We start from the raw sequence: 24043 nt of genomic DNA, 5'->3' as shown, positions 1-24043 counted from the left end.
AGTATCATTGCTTGTTTTCAAGGATCCTTGTGCCGTTGATTTGCCAGCCCCGGCGATTATCCCAGTCCCAGATTTAGTGCCCGATATTCTTAGTCCCAATGTCATGGCCGAGTCCTGTGCCGCTGTCTGTCATTTGCGATTTTAGTAACAGTCTTTTAATCCTTACACCCAGCAGTTATCCCAGTTCAAGTGTCACTGCAACAATTCCCAGACCCACTGTTTATTATTCCCACTTTCAATGGTAATCCAGTGCCATCACCTATTATTCCTAATTACAGTAATACTGCCTGTCTTTTCCAGTCCTAGCATTACTCTCTGTTACTTTCTCGACCAGTGATGATCCCAATGTCTGTCAATACCAGTCCAGGTCTCTGCCTGTTACTCCCACCACCAGTGGGGTAATCCCACACAGTCCCATTGCCTGTCATTTCCGGTGCAGCGCCTCTCTGCCTGTTACGTTGCCTGAATCCAGAAACGGCTTCCCCCTTTGTGACGTAGATGTTCTGGGAGGGCGCGCGGGCGGAGAACACCGTTACCACGGCGACGGCACCTCGCGACGTCAAATCACTTGCACACCGCCCGTCATTCGCGTTATATATTGCGCGTCAGTTTCCACGGCAACCATCATCATCTACAGTAAATCGCAGTGGTCAAAATAAGTGGGGGGCGGGGAGGGCGTTTCGAAAATACTTGCATTAACGTTCCGTTTTTACGGCTTGTGGAAGAGAGTGTGGAAACCCATCAGTGCAGTCATGAGTGAGGTAACCACATCCCCTGGGGATTCTTCCGTGCATTCGTGGTCACTGATAACGTTGGGTGTTTCGGGAAGAGCCAGGTCCAGCTCGGAGCAGAAGAAACCCGAGAGGCAATCTCTTGGCATCAGCTCCTGCTGATCTGAAACCGGGCACCGGCGACAAAACTGTGCCAGGTCCCGGGGGGGGGGGGGGAAGCAAAACACTGCGGGCGCAGAAATCTGAGTTAAAAAATAGAAAATACTGACAGTACTCTGCATGTCAGGCAGCGGCTGTGGAGAGAGGAACAGTGTGAACATTTCAGGTCGATGACCTTCCACTGGACCTCTTGGGATGGGTGGGTGCCATCAACTGAAAGAAAGTTTTCATTATTTTGTAGTGGGCAGATCACAAATTTGCTCGTGGGTCAGTAGCACCAACGACATGGTGTGACTTCATCAACCACATAAGTAACTTCAGGAATTAGAACGGGTGTTCCTACTTCATCCACTTCAGCTCAGTAAATTCGTACCTGCGGAGCCGGCCCTGAGGTCTGGCGGGCGGAAGGCCAAATTGACACAAATTGTCTCCTCGATCCCCAGAGGTCGGTAATTTGGCATAAATTATCTGATTCTATGTAAACTGTTTAATGGTAATGTCCAGGTGTGATGGAAATAGCCCAAAGAATAAATTACACCTCAAGAACTAAGTAAAAATAATGGGAACAATGTGCAAGAGGCAAATCTGAAAATGTAAATGAAATTATACCGCACATATGTCTCCATTTAGAGAAATTGTTGAAAATCACAGCAATCAAAAACAAAACTTCCACCAGCATGAAAACATTAAAAAATCTATTATCACATATTAATAATAAGTAAATTAAAATATGGCAATACTTACAATCAAGCATCTATAGCTCTTTTGAAGGGCAAATCTTCTAGTCTTGGTGGAGCGTAATGTTTCCCTGATTTCCGTTTTTCTTTTGTAAGGTTCTGCTGTCTTTCAACGGCTGTGCGGTCAAGGTCAAAATTTATCGGCACAAACAGAATAACCTTCTTTATATTTTGCTCCACAAAAATGTGAAACACATGGAGTTGCACATTTACTTTGTTCAACAAAATACAATCCTGCAGTTTTTGTTCCCACCTGCACCATATCTGTGATATGCTGGATTATCCTAGAAAAGAATAATGGCCTTTATTAAAAACACCTTTAATTACTGGTTACTGAGGTAGAAAACAAAGAAAATATTTAAGAAATTTCACCACCTTTAATTTCAAAGTCTAAATTTGTCAATATGGCTTGCATTTGAACTACCTCTGTAAAACTAATGGCTGAATTGTAAACCATTATCTGTTCTCTATGGCAATGCTGAAGGAGTTGCAACTTCTTCACTTTCATTTTCAGGCAATTCTGCTGTTAAATAACAAGAGATTTAGTATAAGGAACAATCATAGTAAAGGTGGATGTATTAATTTAATAGTATTGGAAAAAACATTTTAATCCATTATTTCTATGCCATTGGAGGAAACAACGTGCTGGAAAATTTGGATCATTCTATACCGTAACAAGCTGTATATATAGAAATCACCAACTTATCTTCCCATTAGCTGCAGACTGTTATACAAGAACAACTATTGAAAATAACCATATAGCAAATTAATTTTATAGCATCAAAGTCCAATAAAATGTTATTTTATTAATTCCTTAGCAATCTAGTTCCTGTAGAGTGATCACTGGATGCTTAGTATGTATGCAGCTGTATACGAACCATTATATCATAAAAAAATCTTTTTGTCCACTTACTACATTCTGCTTAGAAAGCAGTTATCAGTTCCTGCAGCAGCTAACTTAAATTTGACAAGATACTTTCTCATCTAAATACTTTGAAAAGGTGTGCAAAAAATAACTTTTAATGGACAACAGGAATTAGCCACTGAAACATTGTCCTTCTTCCTGTACTGTGGTTTTCCCTCAACCATAGTGGACAGAGCCTTTGACCACATCTTATCTATTTTCCACACCTCTGCTCTCACCTCCTCCCTTCCTGGACTGAGCAAGGACAGACTTCCCTAGAACTCACCTTCCACCCCACCAGCTGCCACATTCAACAGATCATACTTCTCAGTTTTCACCAGCTCCAACAAGAATCCACCACTTGACACATATTCTTCTCTTTTTTTTATTTTGAAGGGAGTGTTCCCTTCGTGACTCTCTTGTCTTCTGTTCTGTCTTCACCAACCATTCCCCATCTTATAGCGCTTTGCAACCACAGGAGATGCAGCACCTGTTCTTTCACCTCTTCCCTTTTCACCATCCAGGGATGCAAACAGTCTTTCCAGGCAAAGCAGCGATTTACTTGAACTTCTTCCAAACTAGTGTACTGCATTTGGTGTTCACAATGTGATCAACTCTGCAATGCAGAACCAAATGCAGGTTTAGAGATCGCTTTGTAGAGCACCTGTGTTCAGTCCACAGGAGTGACCTGAGCTTCTGGTTGCCTGCTAATTTAATTCTCCATCCCACTCTCACTCTGACCTACCTGTCTGTGGCTTCCTGCACTGTTACAACGAGGCCCAGTTCAAGTTCAATGAACAGCACCTCATTTTCAGTGTGGATGTATTGCAGTCTTCTGGATTCAATGAGAAACAAAGGACTGCAAGTGTAGAGTAGGCCACACTTGGAGCACAAAATACAGTAAGTGATAGTAACAGATGTGCAGGTGAATCTCTGTCTCACCTGAAAGGACTGTTTGGGTCCCTGGATGGAGGTGATGGAGGTGGTGTAGGGGCAGGTGTTGCACCTATGGCGGGGGCAGTGGAAAATTCCCAGGGTGGGAGCGGGATGGGTGGGGGGGGAGGAGTGAACAAGGGGAGTCACGGAGAGAGTGGTCCCTGCAAAAGGCAGAAAGGGGTGGAGAGGGGAAGATATGCTTCTTGCTCTGTGTGGCCTCCTCTACATTGGTGAGACCAAACACAGCCTAAGTGACCGTTTCGCAGAACACCTGCGCTCTGTCCGTAACCACGATCTGCCAGTCACTTCGACTCCCCCTCCCACACTATCACAGATATGTCAGTCCTCGGCCTCTTCCACTGCCAGGAGAATTCCAAGCGCAAACTGGAGGAACAGCACCTCATTTTCCATCTTGGAACCTTGCAGCCTAATGGCATGAACATCGAATTCTCCCACTTTAAGTAATCCCCACCCCCATCCCCCCCTACCAACCATGCCTCCTCTTTTCTTCCCTTTCCTAGCCTATCTCTCTTTTTTCTACCGCCCCTTTTTTTCTCTCCTTACCTTTGACCCATCCCCCGGTGGATCTGCTCTCCCCTCCTCCCCCATACCTGCCTATCACTATCTCTTACTTGCATCTACCCATCACCACCTTGTGCCCAACCCACCTCCCTTCTTTTGTCCACCTATCACTGCTCTGCTTTTCCCTCCTATATATTGGGCTTCCCCTTTTCCTATCTTCAGTCCTGAAGAAGAGTCCTGACCCGAAACATTGACCGCCTGCTTTTCTCCACGGATGCTACCTGGCCTGCTGAGTTCCTCCAGTGTTTTTCTTCTGGATTCAATATTGAATTCTCCAATTTTATGTCACTTTGACTGTCTGTATCAGAACTGGCCATTTCTCCTGTAGATCATTCAACTGTGATTTTGGCTCAGTTTTTCTCTCTTCATTACTACAGCTAACATGCTGTGCATGTCCTACAATCCTGCTTTTAGCCACAGATAACATAGACAAAGTAGCATAACCCGCTCTAACTGCCCCATGGACCCATTCGACCTGGTCTCACTCTGTCATAAATTCCCTTTGTTCTATCCATCCCTCCTGCAACCTTCTCTGCAACTTAAAACTACCCTTTATATCTCTTGTCTGGTTCTGACGGACAGTTTCTAATCCGAAACATTAACTCTGTTATTCATTCTACAGACGTTGCCTGTCCTGCTGAGTATTTCCAACATTTTCAATGTTTTATTTCAAATTTCCAGCATCTGCAGTTTTCTTTTAATTTTGATTGATATTATTAAATTAGTTACTTATTCAACAGTTCTCAACAGTTACCTGTTAGGTTCTCAATTATATGATAGCTTCAACACTGCACATGAATTAATGGTTTTAGTGCAATTAAGATATAATATAGAGAATCCAACACCAGAAACAGTTTGTAGTCCTGACACTGAGTGAGATAAAGCCCCAGAAATTTTCAAATATTACTCTTTCTGGGTCAAACCTGGAGAGTTACTAGATTTGTATCTAATCCTCATCTAACTCTATCAATACTTCCTTCTGTTCAAGCTTCGTCTTCTATGTTATTCACCTCAACTAATCCATATAGTGCCAAATTCCCCAATCTTACTACACAGAAATAAATTACTGTCTTCTCTTTCGGTAGTCCCAAAACAAATCCTCTGGGACACAGCTTTCCAATTTCACTTGCCCTTAACCCCTATCTTACTTATCCATTCCTACTAGCTTTTAAACCATGTTGCTGAGATCTTTCTAGTTGCACACCTTTCAATCTCCTCCTTTTGTCTGCTATGTACATTGAGGAGGTAAGCACCATTAGGATCATGCCGCAGCAGATACAAATGTCAAAGCTAAACATCAAGCAAAACTTGCAATATAGTCTGGCAAAAGATTCTTGCAATCAATATAATATAGGCTTAGAATGCTAAAATCTACTGCCTTGTCCTCATCAATACACTTTGTTACCTCTTCAAAGAGTTCAATCAAATTGGTCAGACGGGATCTGCCTTTGATAAACCTATGTTGGCTGTCTCTGATTAGTCTCAACTTTTCCAAGTCATCAACAGTCCCTTGCCTCAGAATTTTTTCCAGTATCTTACCTGCCACTGATGTTAGGCTCACAGATCTATAGTTACCAGGCTTTTCCCTGCCTCTTTGCCTAAAAAGGGGGACTATGTTTGCTGTCCTCCAGTCACCTGATACCTAACTTTTGTCCAGTGAAGATTTAAATTTCTCAGCCAGAGTGCCCGCAATCTTTTTCCTTGCCTCGTGTGGCAGCCTGGGATAAATCCCATCTGGTTCTGAGGATTTATTCACCGTTAAGCCTGCTTGGGCATTGAATACCTCCTCTTTTTCATAGAGATGCACTAGATTTTCACCTACCCCTTCAATGAATTCTCCAACTACAAAGTTGGTTTCTCTTGACAATACTGATGAAAAGTATTCACTTCGGACATCACATATATGTTCTGGCTCCATGCACGGAATGTCCATGTTGTACCTAATGGGCCCTACTATTTCCCTTATTCTTTTGCCTTTAATATACTTAGAGAACACCTTTGGATTTACCTAATTCTGTCTGCCAGTGAATTTTTTTGACCCTCTTAGTCTTCCTAATTTCTTTTTTAAGCCTCTCCCTTGACCTTTTGTACTCTTGACAGGCCTCCCCCATCATTAGTTCTGTATACCTGTCATATGCTTCCTTTTTTCTCTCAATCCAACCCTCAATATCCCTCAACATCCACTATACTTGTTACTTGTGGATTTTACCCTTACAGGAACAGGTTAGCTTTGAACTCTTGCTGTTTCTTCTTTGATTGCTCCCCACTGTGCAGATGTAGATTTACCTACAAGTAGATTCTCCCAATCTACCTTTGCCAAGTCAGCCATTATGTTAATGAAACTGACCCCAGCCCAAATTAAGATCTTAGTTGCTTGTTCATCCCCATTCTTTTCCAAAACTACTTTAAAATATACTCACTATCTCCAAAATAAACCCCCACTGACACTCCCTCCATTTGACCAGCTAATTCCCCAAGACAAGATCCAGTAATGCTCCTTCCCTTGTTGGTCTATCTACCGACTGCATTAAAAATGCTCTCCTGGACACACCCTTCTGAGCCTTTAATGCAAAGGCAATTCCAGTTAATAATTGGGAAATTGAAATCCTCCAATATGATAACCCTGTTTTTGACTCTGTTTTTCCAATAACCTCCCGTTTTACTCTCCCCTCTGTCTCACTTGACCCCATTTAAAAAGCTCCATAGTGACTCTCTCTGCAGCTCCAACCGCTCTAAGCAGTCTGCCGGGAGCTGCAGCTGGACACACTTCCTGCAGGTGTAGTCATCAGCGACACTGGAAATGTTTCTTGCATCGAAATGACATGATTGCACATCTATTAACTATATACTCTTATGTTTTTTTATGGAAAAGAATGATGATCAGAACCCTGTAGAAAAGGAAAGTGAAGGATCCACAGTCAATCTTGTTGATGAACCTGAAATTCTCCCTCCTGGCCCAGAAATGGAGTCAGCGGAACCAGTGGCAGAGACTGAGGCTGAACCAGTGACAGAGCCAGAGACTGAACCAATGACAGAATCAACAGCTGAACCAGTGACAGAACAAGAGGCTGAGCCAGTGACAGAGACTGCAGCAGAACCAATGGCAGAGCCAGCGGCTGAACCAATGACAGAATCAACAGCTGAACTAGTGACAGAACAAGAGGCTGAACCAGTGACAGAATCAACAGCTGAACCAGTGACAGAACAAGAGGCTGAACCGGTGACAGAATCAACAGCTGAACCAGTGACAGAACAAGAGGCTGAACCGGTGACAGAATCAACAGCTGAACCAGTGACAGAACAAGAGGCTGAACCGGTGACAGAATCAACAGCTGAACCAGTGACAGAACAAGAGGCTGAACCAGTGACAGAATCAACAGCTGAACCAGTGACAGAACAAGAGGCTGAACCAATAACAGAGACTGCAGCTGAACCAATGGCGGAGCCAGCGGCTGAACCAGTGGCGGAAACTGGAGCTGAACCAGTGACGGAGCCAACAGGAGAAACAGTGGTGGAAACTACAGCTGCAGCAGAAGGGCAGGTCATTATCACATCTGGAACTGAGCCAATAACTAAAGCTGAAATATCAGTTAAGCCCGAGCTGCAGCCTACAACTGGCACTACAATTCAACCCACAGCTGCAGCTGAGACTTTAGCTTCAGCTGTGACAGAGATATCTGCAGAAGTTGAAGAAAAGTTTTCAACCTGTTTTGAAGATCCATATAAGCGATCTGTGTTGTACATGGAGAAACATAATATTCTACAGATATTTCAGGTTGGTGGGGGCTTCAAAGGCAAGCGGTTAATCTAGTCCACCTGACTACCAGCAGCTTAAATTTACTGCAGAGAAAGATTTCCTTTTGCTGTGCCAGGTTGATATTGCGTGGTTCTTCTTAGGGAGGAGTGAATTTGTGAATGGCTGGGTTAAGTTCTTCATTGTTACTTGTCTCCTCTGCCCCATTACCTATACAGCACAGGAGAGTAGGTGCATTGCTGCCAGCAGGGTGCAGGCTCTTCACCTGGTCTCTGCTGACCTGGCTGATTCTCAGCCAGGGATGTGGTAAGGATCCTTTCAATTGGCATCAATGTCCCTGTACTGAGAAGGAAAGAGATCAGTTAGGGTTCCTGCACCAAATTGTTTTCTGGTGACGTCTGCTAAATAACATGGGATAAAAACATGATTTTCCTTATCTGTGGTTCCGACTGGTACACTGTTCAGGTTCACACGTGAAGAATTGTTACTTGCCTAAGGTCCTGGAGGGGACTATGAACCGTAGTCCAATCTAAGACAACACATTCAGAAGAGGAAGAAATGGGAACTAAAATCCGAGAATTGCTGAATGATACAGCACAAAAGGAGTCATTTGGCCTATGACTCATGTGCTGGCTCTTTTATAGAGCTCTCTAATTAGTCTCTCTGCTGTTTCCCATGACCATGGAATAATTTTCAAGTGTTTTGATTGAAAGTGACTAAAGAATCTCATTCATCATCCTTTCAAACAGTGTGTTCTAAATCACAACAACTCACTGTAAAAAGTAAAGTTTCCTCATGTCTCCTCTGGTTCTTTTGCCTATCATCATAAATAAAAGTTACATACAAAAAGCTGTCTATAGATCAGATGTGATAAATTTTGTAGTTTGGTCACTAATTTAATGAAGTTCCTCAGTCTGAAGCACAGATTTTGGCCTATTTGTGTTATTCTTCTAAACAATTTTTCAAAGCAGAAATTCTATGGAATCACTCAGTGAGGATGCATCATAGCTTGGTGATGACTTTGAACCTTGGATTCTGCAATGGAGGTATTGGAGAATACCCTTGATTTGTTCCCTGTTCACTCCTTTTAAAAGCCAACCATGAATCATGCTTCAATATTTTATCTTTAGCACATTATGTTGCAGTATTGGGCTTTATAGCACAGATAATGGATACTAATAGGAAGAGGAGGGAAGAAAACATATCAACGGAATCTCCAATATATACTATGCTAACTTACAATACTATTCTATGAATATTCAACATTCATTAGAGTTTAAAACATTTTCCTTTTAGAAGGTATAACATTTAATCTCAGTTTCAAGGCTCCATTAATGACCAAGGAAACATCCTTTGTTTCCTCAACAAAGGTTCAGCTGTCTGTTTAAGCCCTAACAGTGTTAAAACTTACTAGATCCTCAATATGTGAAACCAGTTTCCCATAAAATGGTCAGGATTGCTTGCTATTCCAAATGGAAAGGGAAATCCATAAATTGGAATTGTTTGCTTAGGTTTATTTTATTAGCTACCACTCAGATAAAGCATGTACAGAACATGTAAACATAGAAAACAATAAATAAAAGAAAATTTTAAAATTTGGTCCAGAATATATGCGATGGGAGCAGTGGTCATGTTATCTGTAATCCAGATAAATTACTGTTTAAATCAATCAACTCATCAGAGGAAACTGTGGCTCATGATTTGATCATCTTGACTTGGACACCACACTACAAAATCCACCCTTTGTGTTAAACCTAAAGGGAAGATCCGCAACACCATTACTCAGACAAATCATTTATGTTTCTAAAGTAACTACATTTGAATTAGGTTATCTTCAGTGATTTTTAGAATTAGATTAAGATTAGATTAAAATTCTGTTTTGCTCTCAACTGTCAGATTATTTTTTAGACACAGCATAATAAAAGCAAGCTAGAGTGTCTTCTTAATGTTAGAGGTAAGGGACTATTTAGGATATGGTGTGTGCTTATGCTAGATTTATTTACTTATGCAATCTATGTGTTTGTCAAAGTTATATATATCTGTGTTTGAACAATTTCTAATAGAATTGTAAATATTTTCAATTTCTGATCAGGATCAAGTAGTTTCAAGTTGTACACAGTAAAGCAAAAAGCACAGGAAGTTCTGTTTATTCTGTTCCTGTAACAGGTCAGAAATTCTTCAGGACAGAAGCAGTGGAAACTGCCTAAATTGGGATGAGATGGAGATGAGGAACCCTTGACTTGTTCCATTGTGCAAGCTCCATTGGTGCATTTGTCTGGGGGCATGTTTGGTGCTCTTGTGAGTTTGAAATTGAGGCTTATGGGGTTTCAAATTTTTTGGTCACCATTGGCACAAGGCCAGCTGAAACAAAGTTGAATCTGTGGAGATACAGCATTCCAAGGTTGGTTTAAAGTTTCTCCAACATTTTGGCCGGATTAATCTTTACTGTTGAGCCTTTTTCTGCTTTCTTTGGATAGATCAATATGCCCTTTAGTTTGTTTTTAATTGCACTGCTTCATTGAGCATAAAATGCCTTTGGAAATTAGCCACATGCCTCTTCTTAGCATAAAGATAATGCAGAATGTGAATGATTTCATTGAGATATCCAAGTACTGCTTTAAGGGGATGTCTTTGTCCAGAAAATTATGGCTAAGACCTTGCAGCTGTTATCGAAGTGAAACTGACAACGCTTGCTGTCAACACACTGTGAAACTGACAGTAAACCTTCTCAATTGTAGCCTTTATAAATCAGTCGCCTAATTGAACATCAGGTATTTACAACCATTCACACTGTAAAAGATACTTAAAATGTTTTGCCTTTTTGCATTAGTGTTGGTAAGTTTTCAGTGATGTACTAAACTAAAATTACTGCTTATCAAATTTTCTGGCCTTCGAAAGCTAATTTTGTATGTTTGGATTTCTATTCCCTGAGGCAATTATTTCAAAATTCTGAACTTTTTAAAATAACAAAAACATATCTGATTTCATTTTTAATGTTTGTTAATGATATTTCGTTTTCTATCTTTATATCACGAGAATGTTTCAATCTTCGATCTTTATTACACCATCTGTAAATTATTTAACATGTTAGTCAAAAATTATGCTTATTATTTCCTGGTTTGCTGATTTGGGAATTAATCGCACACTTATGTTCAGATTGGAGTGATTGCACTAACAGCACAAGGTCAGCTGAAGCAAAGCCAAATCCTGTAAAGTCACAACTACCCAAAGTTGGTTTATAATTGTTCTAACATTTTGATTAGGTTAATACTCACTGTTGTCTAGAAATTGCTTTACTTCTGTTACTTGGCATTAAAACAGTATTGCATGTCATCCTCATGCTGTTTTAGAAAGTTCCATAAATAATACGATCTTTAATTGTGAGGTTAGATGACACAAAACTTGGAGCTGTGGTGAACTGTGTGAAGGATAGTAAAAGACTTCATGGAGGCAACGATGTGCTGTGGAATGGGTGGATAGGTCCAGATGACACTTAATGCTGAGAAAAGCGAAGTACGTTTTGACAGGGAGAATGAGAAATGACAACAAAAACTAGAGGGGACATTTCTAAAAGGGATACCAGAACAGCGAGATCTGAAGTTGTATGACAAAATTCGTATAGATATTAAATCAACTTGTGGAGGCTGTATCTCTATAGAATTTGGCTTTATTTCAGCTAACATATTAATAGTGTAAGGTAGCTTGAGAAAGTGCTTGAAAAAGCATATTGGATTGTGTCCTTTATAAATAGACACCTCGAATATAAGAGCAAGGATGTCATGATGTACCTTTATAAAATGCTCATTCGGTCACAACAGAATTGTGTTCATCTTTGGGTGCCACCTTTTTGGAAAGAGGTAAAGGTTTTGGAGAGGATGCCAGGGATGAGAGAATTTAATTATAGACTGGAAAATCTGAGATTGTTCTCCTTGGAAAAGAGGTTATAAGGAGATTACATAGAAGTATTTAAAATCATGAAGAAGATCGGCAGAGTAGATAGTGAGAAATCACTGCCATTGGTGCCAAGATCCAGAGACATAGAGTGAAGGAGATTGACAAAAGATCCAAAAGTAACATATGGACAAACTTTAATGGTGCCAGGGGTAATAATGGAGGCAGATTTAATTGTAGTGTTTAAAAGGGAGCTGGATATATACTTGAAAGTAAGAAAGCTACAGGATTCTGGGATGTGGCTAGGGGAGTGGGCCTAGCTGAGTTGTTCCTGCACAGAATCAGTACAGAGGCAACTGAACAAATCATCACCTGTGTTGTGGCTATTCTTTAATTCTGTGATTCTGTGTTTCTGTGTTGTCAGGTATCCCCATGTTAAGCACTACTCTATTGATCTATTGATCAATTGCTAGTCCATACAGCTGCCAGCACTTAAGTCTAGCAGCTGCAACCTCTGCCATGAGCCCTAAAAGATTGCAGGGGGAATACTGCATGTGTGCAGACAATGAACATATGCACTTTGGAGAAGCCTTTGACTGTAGAAAGTGCCTGTGCCTGTGCTTGCTGTACCTACCCTTTGGGCTGAAAGAAAAGTAGATGAAGTCATCTCTCCTTCAGTATGAAGCATCTGCGGTCCTCCTAATGCAACAGTGAAGTGCAAATTTTGAGATATGATGGGGATCAGCAGCAGTATCCTGGAATGAACCTGAGCCTAGAAAGTCCAGAGTGACCATGATCTTGATCTGCACGGGTAGAGCAGTCCAGGTTGCGTGAGTCACAGATCTCATTGGACAAATAATGTAATTTATTTTGGTCCTTTAACTAGTACAGTTTCAAGGAAAACAGAGTAAGTAAAACTTAGTTAGTTGCTGAGAAAATAAGAATTCATTTTTCAAACCAGTGGGTTTGAAAATTTTGAACATTTCACCAATGTTGTGGTCATTTAAGGAGGTTTATTCTGGAAGAAAACATGCCAGTGTAAACAATCAAAATTGAGTTTGCCTGCAGGTGCCAAGAGATGGATAAATATTGATATCCTCTGGGCTACAATGATTTTCAACTTAATAGCACAATTTTTTTTCTAAGTTGTATGAATGAATTTCTAGGAAAACAAATATAACCAACATAATGACTCATTTCTTAATATTTCTGGTGCTATATGCCAGGGATTCCACTAGAACTGATGCAAAACCGGAATTAGTTTCGAGAAAAATAAGATCCATGCCACAGTGATTGCTGGGTCTTTGTGGGAAGCTCTATTGAGGTCAACATCAATTCTCATTTCTTTGCCATTGGGAGCAAATTCTGGGTTAGAACTAGATAAATCAGTTCTCCATGTTTGTGCTATTCCACCTGTTTACTTAAATAGTCAGCTAGTGTGTCTGGTCTTGGCATGAAATGACAAATCTACCAATCTCAAGGCTGTTATCACTCATAATTACAGCCATTTTGATTTTTAAAAATATCTCACCAATCTAGATTATCATATTTTGCTACAATGACTTACTTCCCATTCTTCATACAGAAGAGGAAATATGATGTCCGAATAGGGATAAGCCAGGAAACTACATGCTGATGAGCCTTACATAGCAGCAGGGAAATTATTGGAAAAAATTCAAAGGGACAAGATTTATTTTTACTTGGAAAGGCAGGGACTGATTGGGGGAGTCAGCTTGGTTTTGTGCAGGGTAAATTCTATCTCAAATCTGATTGAGCTTTTTGAGGAGATAACTAAGAAAATTGATGAAGGTAGGGAGGTAAATGCGGTATACACAGACTTTAATAAGGCTTTTGACAAGGTCCCACATGGTAGGCTGGTCCAGAAGGTTAAAGCACATGGAATCCAAGGTACATTGGCAAACTGGTCCAAAATTGGTTTGGTAATGGAATACAGAAGATAGTGGTGGAGGGCTGTTTCTCTGACTGGAAGTCTGTTACCAGTGGTGTACCACAGGGATTGGTGCTGAAACCTTTATTGTTTGTAATATATCTAAATGACTTGTATGAGAATGTAGGTGGTCTGATTGCTGACGATATGAAAATTGGTGAAGTCTTAGACAGTGAAGAAGGTTGTCTAAGGATACACAGGGATGTAGATCAGCTGGAAAGTTGGGCACAGTAGTTATAGATGGAACTTAATCTAGACAAGTGTGAAGTTGTGCATTTTGGGACACCAAATACTGGCAGGACATATACAGTAGATGGCATGGACCTTAGGAGTGTTGATGTACAGAGAGACCTTGGGTTCAGGTCCATAGTTCCCCGAAAATGGCAACACAGGTAGATGGTGTTGAAACTTGCCTTCATGGGTCAGGGCATAAAATATAAAAGTTGGGAGGTAATGTTGCAACTTTATAAAACACTGGTTAGACTGCATGGAGCATTGGGTGCAGTTCTGGTGGCTATGCTATAGGAAACTTGTGATTGTGCTGGTGAGAGTGCAGAGCAGATTTAACAGGATGTTGCTTGGATTGGAGGACTTAGTTATGGAGAGAGATTGAACAGGATAGGCTTGTTTTCCCTGAGGCAAAGGAGGATGAGGGGACTTGATAGAAATATGTAAAATTATAAGAGGCACAGATGAGGTATGTAATCAGAATCTTTTTCCCATGGTAGTGATATCAAAAAGGGCATAGGTTTGAGATGAGAGGAAGGAGCTTTAAAGGGGGTCTGTGGGCAAGTTGTTTTTACACAGAGAGTGGTTAATATCTGGAACTCACTGTCTGAGGAGGTGGTGGAATCAGATCCAATCACTACATTTAAGAGACATTCAGACAGGCACTTGAAAAGGCAAGGCTTAGAAGAATATGGAAGTAATGTGGGAAAATTGGTTAGCATAGATAGGCATCATGGTCAGCATGGACAAGTTGAGCCAAAGGGCCTGTTTCTGTGCTGAACAGCTCTTTGACTCTGTCCAAAAATATTTGGTAGTGAGTTACTTTGCATAGGTACATACCGATGAATATGCTTAAATAAGAGAATATTTCATGAGAAACCTTCATTGCATTCTAGCATTGTAATAATCAAGTTAAAAAGATAATCAAAAGCAACTAAATACCAATTTTGGTGCAAGAATTGGTTTTGCGGTGCAAGTGGTGGTGGTGAAGATGTGAGTGCAAACCAATGTCCTTTCTCTCAGGGATCCAGGTTTAGATTCAGCACAACTGCTGCATATAAGGGTAAAATAAAAGATGTTTCAGTAGCATCACTAGGTTTTTGGTGAATATGCCCTAATGCTAGGTAGCATTTGCACGTAGTATTGGCAGAGTGTGGAACATGGGTGATTTCCAAGCCCTCAGACTAAAATACAATACTAATGTGGAGTCACAGTCTTCAAACAAATATAGTAATTGAAGCATAAAAGTTCTGGGAAAAATGTACAAAAAATGTAAATTATATGTAAGATACTGCAATAACTAGAAAACAAAATTCCAGTGAGCTAAATGGAGAAATAAAGGGATAATTAATTATATGAAAGAATTGGAACATGTTGGGTTTCACTATACAGTATATACTTTCCAGAAATCAATTAGGTCTCATAAATCACTATACTTTCTATAAAGCAAACATTTTCATAAAATTGCCAAAATGAAAATATAAGCACCTACATAACTCAGGTAAGAATATTCATGTTTTTTAGACTGAGATGTTAATGTTAATGCTGTAAAGAAATGTCACAGATTTTAAATATATTTTGTTTCACAGAAAATGACTGAAAATCTGGTATATGAAAGACCGGATGACCCCCTTGAGTTCATGTTAAAGCAGGTATGAGATGTACTACAACATAATTTGCAAATCCATCTACATAAACAGAGAAGCTGTTGACCAGGGTTATCCTACACCTCTGTGGGTAAATAGACTGAGAAGGTTTAGCTGAGGTAGACAGATGAAGAAGTTCCCATTTAAAGGCCTGATCTATGATTCTCAATTGGAACAGCTTTAGAATGATGCAGTTGATAAGGTAACAATTTTGCCCATGCAGGCTGGTTGAGAAAGCAATTCTGTACACACTTAGGAATTCCAATTCCTTTTCTAAATTTACTCTCTGTCACATTCAGTACATTGATAATTAAAAATAAAAGCAGGAACTGCTGCAAATATTCAGCAAGATGGGCAACAGTTGTAGGGAGAGAATTTTTAAAACATGCTCTTAATTTTATATTCCCTACTCAACCCTGTAATCTGGCTGCAAATTTTCTATTGTATTTTTGTCCCACTATTAGTGAGCCCAATTTTGGCTCTGATCTCCAACCATACCAACACTTTCAGAATGTCTTTACTGTCTAAATTAACCCTCATTACAGAATGTTTCCAACTTTTACCAGTATCATCACAATATTTCTTCCCTGATCTTTGTAAATAAATTATATTTTGATCTCTTTAATTTCCATGGTACCCAGTTTACAGAAAAATTATTAGCATCATTATCTCTGTTATAATACAAAATAAAATCAATTTCACCCAACATACTCGCACATTCTGGAAATTCCAAATAAAGCATTTTTAATTTATTTTTACTATTTGTCTGTTCTAGGATTTAACTGACAAAATTTGCTTCAATACTTTCCCTGTTTAACATGAGTTCTTCCGTATCCTTATGGCTAAAGTTCTTTCCGTCTGAATATTATGCTCACCCATGTCTCTCTTCATTTAGCTTATCCTGATTGGTTTTGCTTTCTCATGCTTCCCTTCCAGATTTAAAACTTTGCCACTTCCATAGTTTAACCACTTTTTAAAATGTGGCCCATCCCTGTATAACGGCTCCAATCTATCCCTCAACCGAGTTCAACACAGTGGAGTACCACTTCCTGACACTGCACCTTTAGCAATGCAAAGAATTACCTAATATCCTTTCTTTTATTACTTAGTGCAGGGGTGGGGAAAAATTCTGAGAATTCTTTGTTTCTAAAACTATTTCCTAATCTCCTGAATTAATTTTACAGGATTTCAGTTTGTGGTTTATTCTCATCTTTGAATCAACATAAAGCACGATAACTAAATGCTCTCTTCTCGCACATTCTTTTCCAATCTGTGTTTTAAACCTGTAAAAAAACTTCTGAAACTTTATTTATACAGCACGGTAACAGGCCCTTCTGGTCCAACGAGCCCATGCCACCCAATTATGCCCATGTTAGCCTACTAACCTGTACATCTTTTGGAATGTGGGAGGAAAGCGGAGCACCCAGAGGAAACCCACGCAGTCACGGGGAGAACGTACAAATTCCTTACAGACAGCAGTTGGACTTGAACCCCAATCGCTGGTGCTGTAATAGCGTTACGCTAACTGCGACACTACCATGCCACCCCAAATGCTTTCTTCTTGCACACTCTTTTCCAATCTGTGTTGTAGTTCCTTATCCTAATTCAAAGCATTTAATTCTATTGGTCAAGACTGACCAAATTCACATTAAATCCACTACTAGAATATAAGAGGTAGAAGCAAGAGTAAGTTATTTATCCCATTGTGCATGTACGGCCATTCAATAAGATTATGTTGATCTTTTACCTCATTGTCACTTTCCTGCACCAACCAAGTATCACTTGATTCCCTTGGTCTATGTCTAACTATGTTGTGAATCCTACCCCACTTTAAACTATTGCATATTTCTGGGAGTCATTGATATTTGTATGTTGGACTTGCCATATGAACCTCCCGTTGTTCATTTTCTCAGCAATAACCTTAAATGTGTTTTTGAAGCTACATTGTCCCCTGCCCTCTTTTGAATCTTTCCTCCCTGTCTTTCCCCACCTCTTAAAAGGTCACCCTTGCCCAACTTCCTTTTCCACAGTTTGCTTCTTAATCTCATTGCTGTGACTACTCTCCCAAATGTTTATCCCTAGAAATTTCTTCCTGCCCATGTGTTGAACTGTCTTCAAATTGTTCTCAATTTCTGAGGTATTAAACTACAGCAATAAGAGTTCCATTCCTTTAAATAATTCATGTCATTAATATTATTTTTAATTCCCTGTGGAATCCACAACAAATATTGAAAACATATGCTACAAAAACTCTTAAAGTGTCACTAGTTCTTGTTGAGTTGTGGTAATATTTCTACCTACCTATTTATGTATTTTATCATATGAACTGGACTGTTCAGCACAGAATATATTGTATTTTAAATCAAGTAAAATCTCAGATATTTTCTTGCCGTATAATGGACACAAAAAGGTGAAATTCACAATACATATTTGATAACTGGTTATTTCTGCTCAATGACAGATACAGGCAATGATCTGGATGCGTGACCAGCAAGAACTCTGTGTGGAATAAACTGCACCAGAGCACACTGTGCTATGAAAACATTATGTAGGAGTTGATGTGTTTTGATTTTTAATCAAGTCTCCTTTTATTGTTTCTATTACTGTAATATCATGTATGGTACAGTGTAAAATAGAGAACACAAGGCAAGTGAGCAACGCCAAAAGTTGAATGGATGACAGAGTACCTCCTTCCCAAACAGAAACCAAGAAGATCAGGACAATATTTCCAATCATGTATATTTTACATGTTTTTGATGTTAAGATTTACAACAATAGCAAGCTTTATTTGAAAGATGATTCAACATTTGAACACATCCTTTTACACATTATGTTTGCATCCATTATTAAGGACGTGAAACCATAAAATAATTAAGCAGAATCAAAGTGGTTTTATGAAGGGGAATCTATGTTTGACAAATCTGACACATTTTTGAGGGTGTAGCTAGCAGGGTGGATAAGGGTGGTGGAGGTGGGGGTGGTTAGAACCGCTAGTGGATGTAATGTATCTGGATTTTAAAAAGACATCTGATAAAGTGCCATACAAAACGTTTTTACATAAAATAAAAGCTCTTTGGATAGAGAAAAACATACTAGCATGGATATGGAGTTGGTTAAAAGATAGAAAAGAATCTCTCTTAGATAGACAGGCTGCTGCTGGTAGGCTGATACAAGAATCAATACAGGGTCCTCTGATATTACAACACATGTTCATGGCTCAGATAAAACTATAGAGTGTAGTAAATCTAAGTCTGCCAATAATACAAATCTAGGTGGGAAATGAGCTTTGAGGGGCAAAGGGATATAGATAGGTGAAATGATTGATCAAGAAGGTGACAAATTGCATATAAGGTGGGAAAATGTGAGACAGTTCACTTTAGTAGGAATAATATACAGTAATAACAAATTTCTTAAATAGTGAGAAATTGCTCAGGGCTTTGGTAAGACATCACTTGCAACATTGTGCAATATGTGCTAACTGGGATATTATGAGAACAGATCTGGCAGCTGAAAACTGGACATCACCAGTTGCAAAACTGTACACTACCACAGTCTAATTTCATGGACTGGCATATCCCTGACACTACCATTATGATCAAGCCAAGTAATCAAATATGTTTCAGTGAGGAATGCAAAAGGGCGTGCCAGGTGCAGCACCAAGCCCACTTAATGATCTGCAAGTTTATTGAAGCTGCAGCGGAGGACTGTATGCATGCTAACAGCAAAAACAGCTTGCAATAGACAGAGCTAAGCAATCTCACAGCCAACAGATCAGATTGAAGCTCCACTGCCCCATCACATTTAGTGGTGAGGGGAGGTGGGCACTTAGAGAGGCAAAGCAAGGAGAAGGCTCCAAGAATATTCCCATCCCCATTGATGGGGTGGGGGGGGGCACTACATATGTGCCCTTAAGACAAGGCTGAAGTATTTCCTTCATGTTCAGCCAGATATACTGAATAGATGACCCATCACTACTTCCTCCTGTGATCTCACCTTCACATAAGTCAGTCTCCAACCAATTCAATTCAATCCATGGTATCAAGAAACAGCTGAAAGCACTAGATACAGAAAAGGCTCTGGGACCAGACAACAGTACAGAAGACTGGCTCTCCAGATTCAGCAGCAGCTTTCCCAACATTTTCTGACATAGCCATAACACTGGCATTTGCCCGACAATGTAGAAAATTGCCTAGGTATGTTCTGTTCACAAAAAGCAGGACAAACACAATCTGACTAATTACTGCCCAATCAGTTCACTCTTAATCATCCGTAAAGTGATGGAAAGTGTAATTGACAATGTTAATAGATAGTACTTAATTGCTGATGAAAAACACGATGATGCTGGAGGAACTCAGCAGGCCAGGCAGCATCCTTGAAGAAAAGCAGGCAGTCAACATTTCAGGTGAGGACCCTTCTTCAGGACTGAAGATAGGAAAAGGGGAAGCCCAATGTATAGGAGGGAAAAGCAAAGCAGTGATAGGTGGATAAAAGAGGGGAGGCAGGGTGGGCACGGTGGTGATAGGTGGATGCAGGTAAGAAACAGTGATAAGCAGGTGCGGGGGAGGAGGGGAGAGCAGATCCACCAGGGGATGGGTCAAAGGTGAGGTAAAAAGAGGGTGGAATAAAGAGGGATGGGCTAGGAAAGGGAAGAATTGTATCCTTTGTTTCTCTAGTACTTAATTGCTGATAATCCGCTCACTGATACCCAGTTTCAATTTCATTCTGCTCGGGACTACTCTGCTCCAGACCTCGTAACAATGTTGGAAGAGCTGAGGTCCAGAGGTGAGATGAAAGTTGCATTCCTTGAGTAAGGTAGCATTTGACTGAGTGTGGCATCAATCAGAATCAGAATCAGGTTTATTATCACTGACATATGCCGTAAAATTTGTTGTTTTGCGGCAGCAGTACAATGCAAGACATAAAGACATAAAAATTACCATAAGTTACAAAAATAAATAAATAGTGCAAAAGAGGAATAACGAGGTCGTGTTCATGGGTTCATGAACCATTCAAAAATCTGATGGCGGAGGGGAAGAAGCTGTTCCTGAAATGTTGAGTGTGGGTCTTCAGGCTCCTGTACCTCCTCAAGGAGCCTTAGTAAGGCAGATGTCAAAGAACATCAAAGGGAAAGAATTCCATGGCTGGAATCATATATGCACAAAGGAAGATAGTTATGTTGTTAGAGGTTAAATATCCCAGCCCCAGGACATTACTGCCGAGATGTAAATCAAAAAAACTGCAGATGCTGGAACTGCAGATGCTGGCCTGCTGGGCATTTCCTACAGCTCTGACCTGCAGTTTTTACATGTTATGTTGTTCTTTCTCTCTCTAACCTTGCTTCATTAACCTGTCAACCAGATTGCTTCACCAGATATTTCTTGTCCTATACAAACCTCCCTACCCTCTCTGCAACTTGAAAAATAACATTTTTTTTCTCTCTTTACCTGTTCTGACAAAGGGTCTTTGACCTTTTCATAGATGTAGCCTGATCTCCTGAGCATTTCCAGCATTTTCTACACTTACATCACCCTAGACCTAACCACCTTCAGCAGCATTGCACATCAGTTGACCATAATCTACCCACTGAATATTTCCTGCAGATATTAGCTGTGCATATGTGGACATCCTATCCAAGATGATGTTGTTGAGTTCCCTCTTATCCTGCAATTATTCACACTTTTGAAATTATTGACTAATTCTGCAGCTTTTTGGGAGTAACAGGTAACTGGGTTCTAATCAGTGGCTCAGCAGTGAAATGTAGTCTGTGATGTATTACTGAATTGCTCAGGCCAAAATTGTTCCAGAGTTGACCTTGTGTGACCAGAATGGCAACCTTTTCTTTTAAATAGAGCTACCTAGCATTTTAATTCAAGGAGATACTGGCTTTTAATAAACTGTATAACCCACAATATTTAATTCTTTTCACTTATTTGGTGATTTAATAATCAGAATGTAGGCTATGTTTTTCATAGCTGAGCATTTACACTGTTGGGCTGGTAGGTGTTGGAGGATTGGTGCTGAGATTAGCCAATTCCATAGGATCCTCCATCTAATTATCTTTGCACTGTAATTCCAGGCTTCAAATGGACCTCCCACCAAAAGTCATATAATTTTGAGATGAGATGCATCTCTTAAAGGGTGACCTATAAGAACCTAATATATTTTCTGCAGGGATGAAAGCAGAAAGGCAAAATTACCCAGCATTTCCCTTTCAACAAATAGATCTTAAACTATCCTTGAGGCTCCTCTACACCCGGCAAGGTTATATACTGTATAGCAGATGGCAAAAATTTTGGAGAAAACATTAAGGTGATGCAACAGTAGTCCCTGTTCTCTCCTGGGACCTGAAATATTGCTTATATTGGTATCTGCATGTCTTGTACCGTAGCTTCACTGCTTGGTTTAATTACTATATCGGTTGGGATAATGTAGGTAGTCTTGCTCCGTTAGGATTTAACTTCCCCCTCTAGTCAAGTAAGCTGAGCATATTCCATGTGATTACAATGAAGAGTTTCACATTCACTTGCTTCTACACATTCCATGCATTTATATGATTGAAATTAAACTCTTGTGCATGATGCACACATTTTTTATGCCAGTCCTAAAATAAGGTTAAGGATTAGGAATTTAATTGGAGATTCAATACTCATTGAATATATTTGTACTCAGCACCTGATTTCCTGGATCAAACAAATCTTCCCAGTTGGAAATCTAAGTTAGACTTGACAGCCTACCTGGCCTTGTCTGTCTGCAGTATCCCTAGTTGCTGCTGATCTCTAATTAGCTAGCTTGCTGATTGATAGGATCTGGAGGGACTGATCCGTCACTGGGATTCTTCATTTTTGGCTTCAGTGTTTTAATGGATAAGGTCATCTTCACTAAAAGTTTACCAGCGCTTGAAAGAATAAGGTGCACAGGCGTAGTCCAGCATTGCCCCCTTCCACACTAGTTGTTCTTAAACTAAGGGATTTGAGAAAGGGTACTTACTGTTTCAGTATATGTGAAATGGATATATCTGCAAATTTGTAGTAAATAAACTACTGTGGATTTCATGTAGTTTGGTTTGGAAATTCTTATATATGAAGGTTTTGGGTTATGAGCTGACAAAAAATAGTCCCTTACTCTTATTTTATGAAAGAGTAGAATATATGGAATATCATTATAAAGATTGCAGATATTCAAAACTCACCAATACAGTCGATAGTACTGAGGATAGTGTGAACCAAGGTCAAATAAACAGGGGAAATGGTTTGAAAAATAGGAGATGATTTCAGTTCAGAAAGAGGTGAGGTGATGTTTAAGACAGTACTCACTATAAGTGGCATGGTTTTGGAAAGTGCAAATGAGCAAAGAGAGCTTGGGATTCATATAAGCAAATCCTTAAAAGGTGATCGGTCATGTTGATAAGGTGGTTAAAAATCACGTGTGTTACTTCGATACACAAATAAAGACATAGAATATAAAAACCAAAGATCTTATTTTCATTTAGACCACAGCTGGATTTTGTGGACAATTCAGGGCACCATACTTTAGGAAAAAGAAAGACATTAGGAAAGGGTATAAACAAGATTCACTGTGATGTTACCAGAGAAGAGGGGGCTCCCGTTTTGAGGAAAGGTCAGAAAGGTTTCCTTGGAATAGGGGCTAAGAGGTAACATAATTGAGACTTCCAAGATGTTGAAGGATTCCAATACAGTGTATAATGAAAAGCTATTCTCTCTGGTAATAACCAAAGGCTGCAAATTTTAAATCATTCACAAAAGATGTAGAGGGGAGATGTGGAAAACATGCTTTCACTAGCGTATTGACAGGATTAGAAGTGCATTAGCTGAAAAAGCAGTGAAAAATGATCCCACGTATAATCTTATAGGCGAGAACAAAGAACTCTCAGGATTATGAACTAAGGGATGGAGATGTGGAACTAATCATGACCACTCCTTTAAAGGGTCAGCATCGACATACTGAGCTAACTTGATTCTTCCTGTGCTCTAAATTGCTATACTAATTTTGTCTCATTCCATGCAAGGGACTCTGAGGTACTTAAGACCAGCATAATTTCCTTCCAGCTCCAGTTGAATGAGATCCCTATCAAGATGGTGAGATAAAAGTCTATTTTGACATTTCATCATAAAGATTCTATAGATAATTAACTTACACAAGATCCACCCACTTCCTACTAGGCATGTATCCATTGCACAAAAATGGCTTGAATAGGCTGTTCTGTCAGAATGATGGGAAGATCAAAACTGTACAGTAATGCTGATGTTCTGAGATTGTGGATTAAAGAAGAAGCATTATCAGGCATAATGTTGACACTATCTACACAATGCATATCGGACCTCAGGGCCTACAATGTGCAATCAATTATTTATTAGAATAATTGAATGGGTAACTTCATTTCAATTACAATGAAAAATTCCATGTTGTATCATCTCCAACTTAAAATCCATTATTAAAGTGTAACTTTTGCTTGTGTAATTGTTTATGAAGTATCATGAAAATATTAGCTGCTAAAACAACTGATAAG

General features: G+C 39.7%; 1 protein-coding gene across 1 annotated transcript; it reads left to right on the top strand.

Annotated features, from left to right (window-relative positions):
* Positions 1-680: 680 nt before the first annotated feature.
* On the top strand, positions 681-18107 carry tex55 (testis expressed 55). Its single transcript, XM_052014716.1, has 4 exons — positions 681-761; positions 6922-7824; positions 15460-15522; positions 17978-18107. The coding sequence occupies exons 1-4, from the start codon at positions 753-755 to the stop codon at positions 18026-18028; spliced, it is 1026 nt and encodes a 341-aa protein (XP_051870676.1). The 5' UTR covers positions 681-752; the 3' UTR covers positions 18029-18107.
* Positions 18108-24043: the final 5936 nt, after the last annotated feature.

This window comes from Pristis pectinata, chromosome 4, assembly GCF_009764475.1.
Source record: "Pristis pectinata isolate sPriPec2 chromosome 4, sPriPec2.1.pri, whole genome shotgun sequence".
NCBI lineage: Eukaryota > Metazoa > Chordata > Chondrichthyes > Rhinopristiformes > Pristidae > Pristis > Pristis pectinata.
Note: the sequence above shows the minus strand (reverse complement) of the source record. Positions and strands in the feature narration are given on the sequence as shown.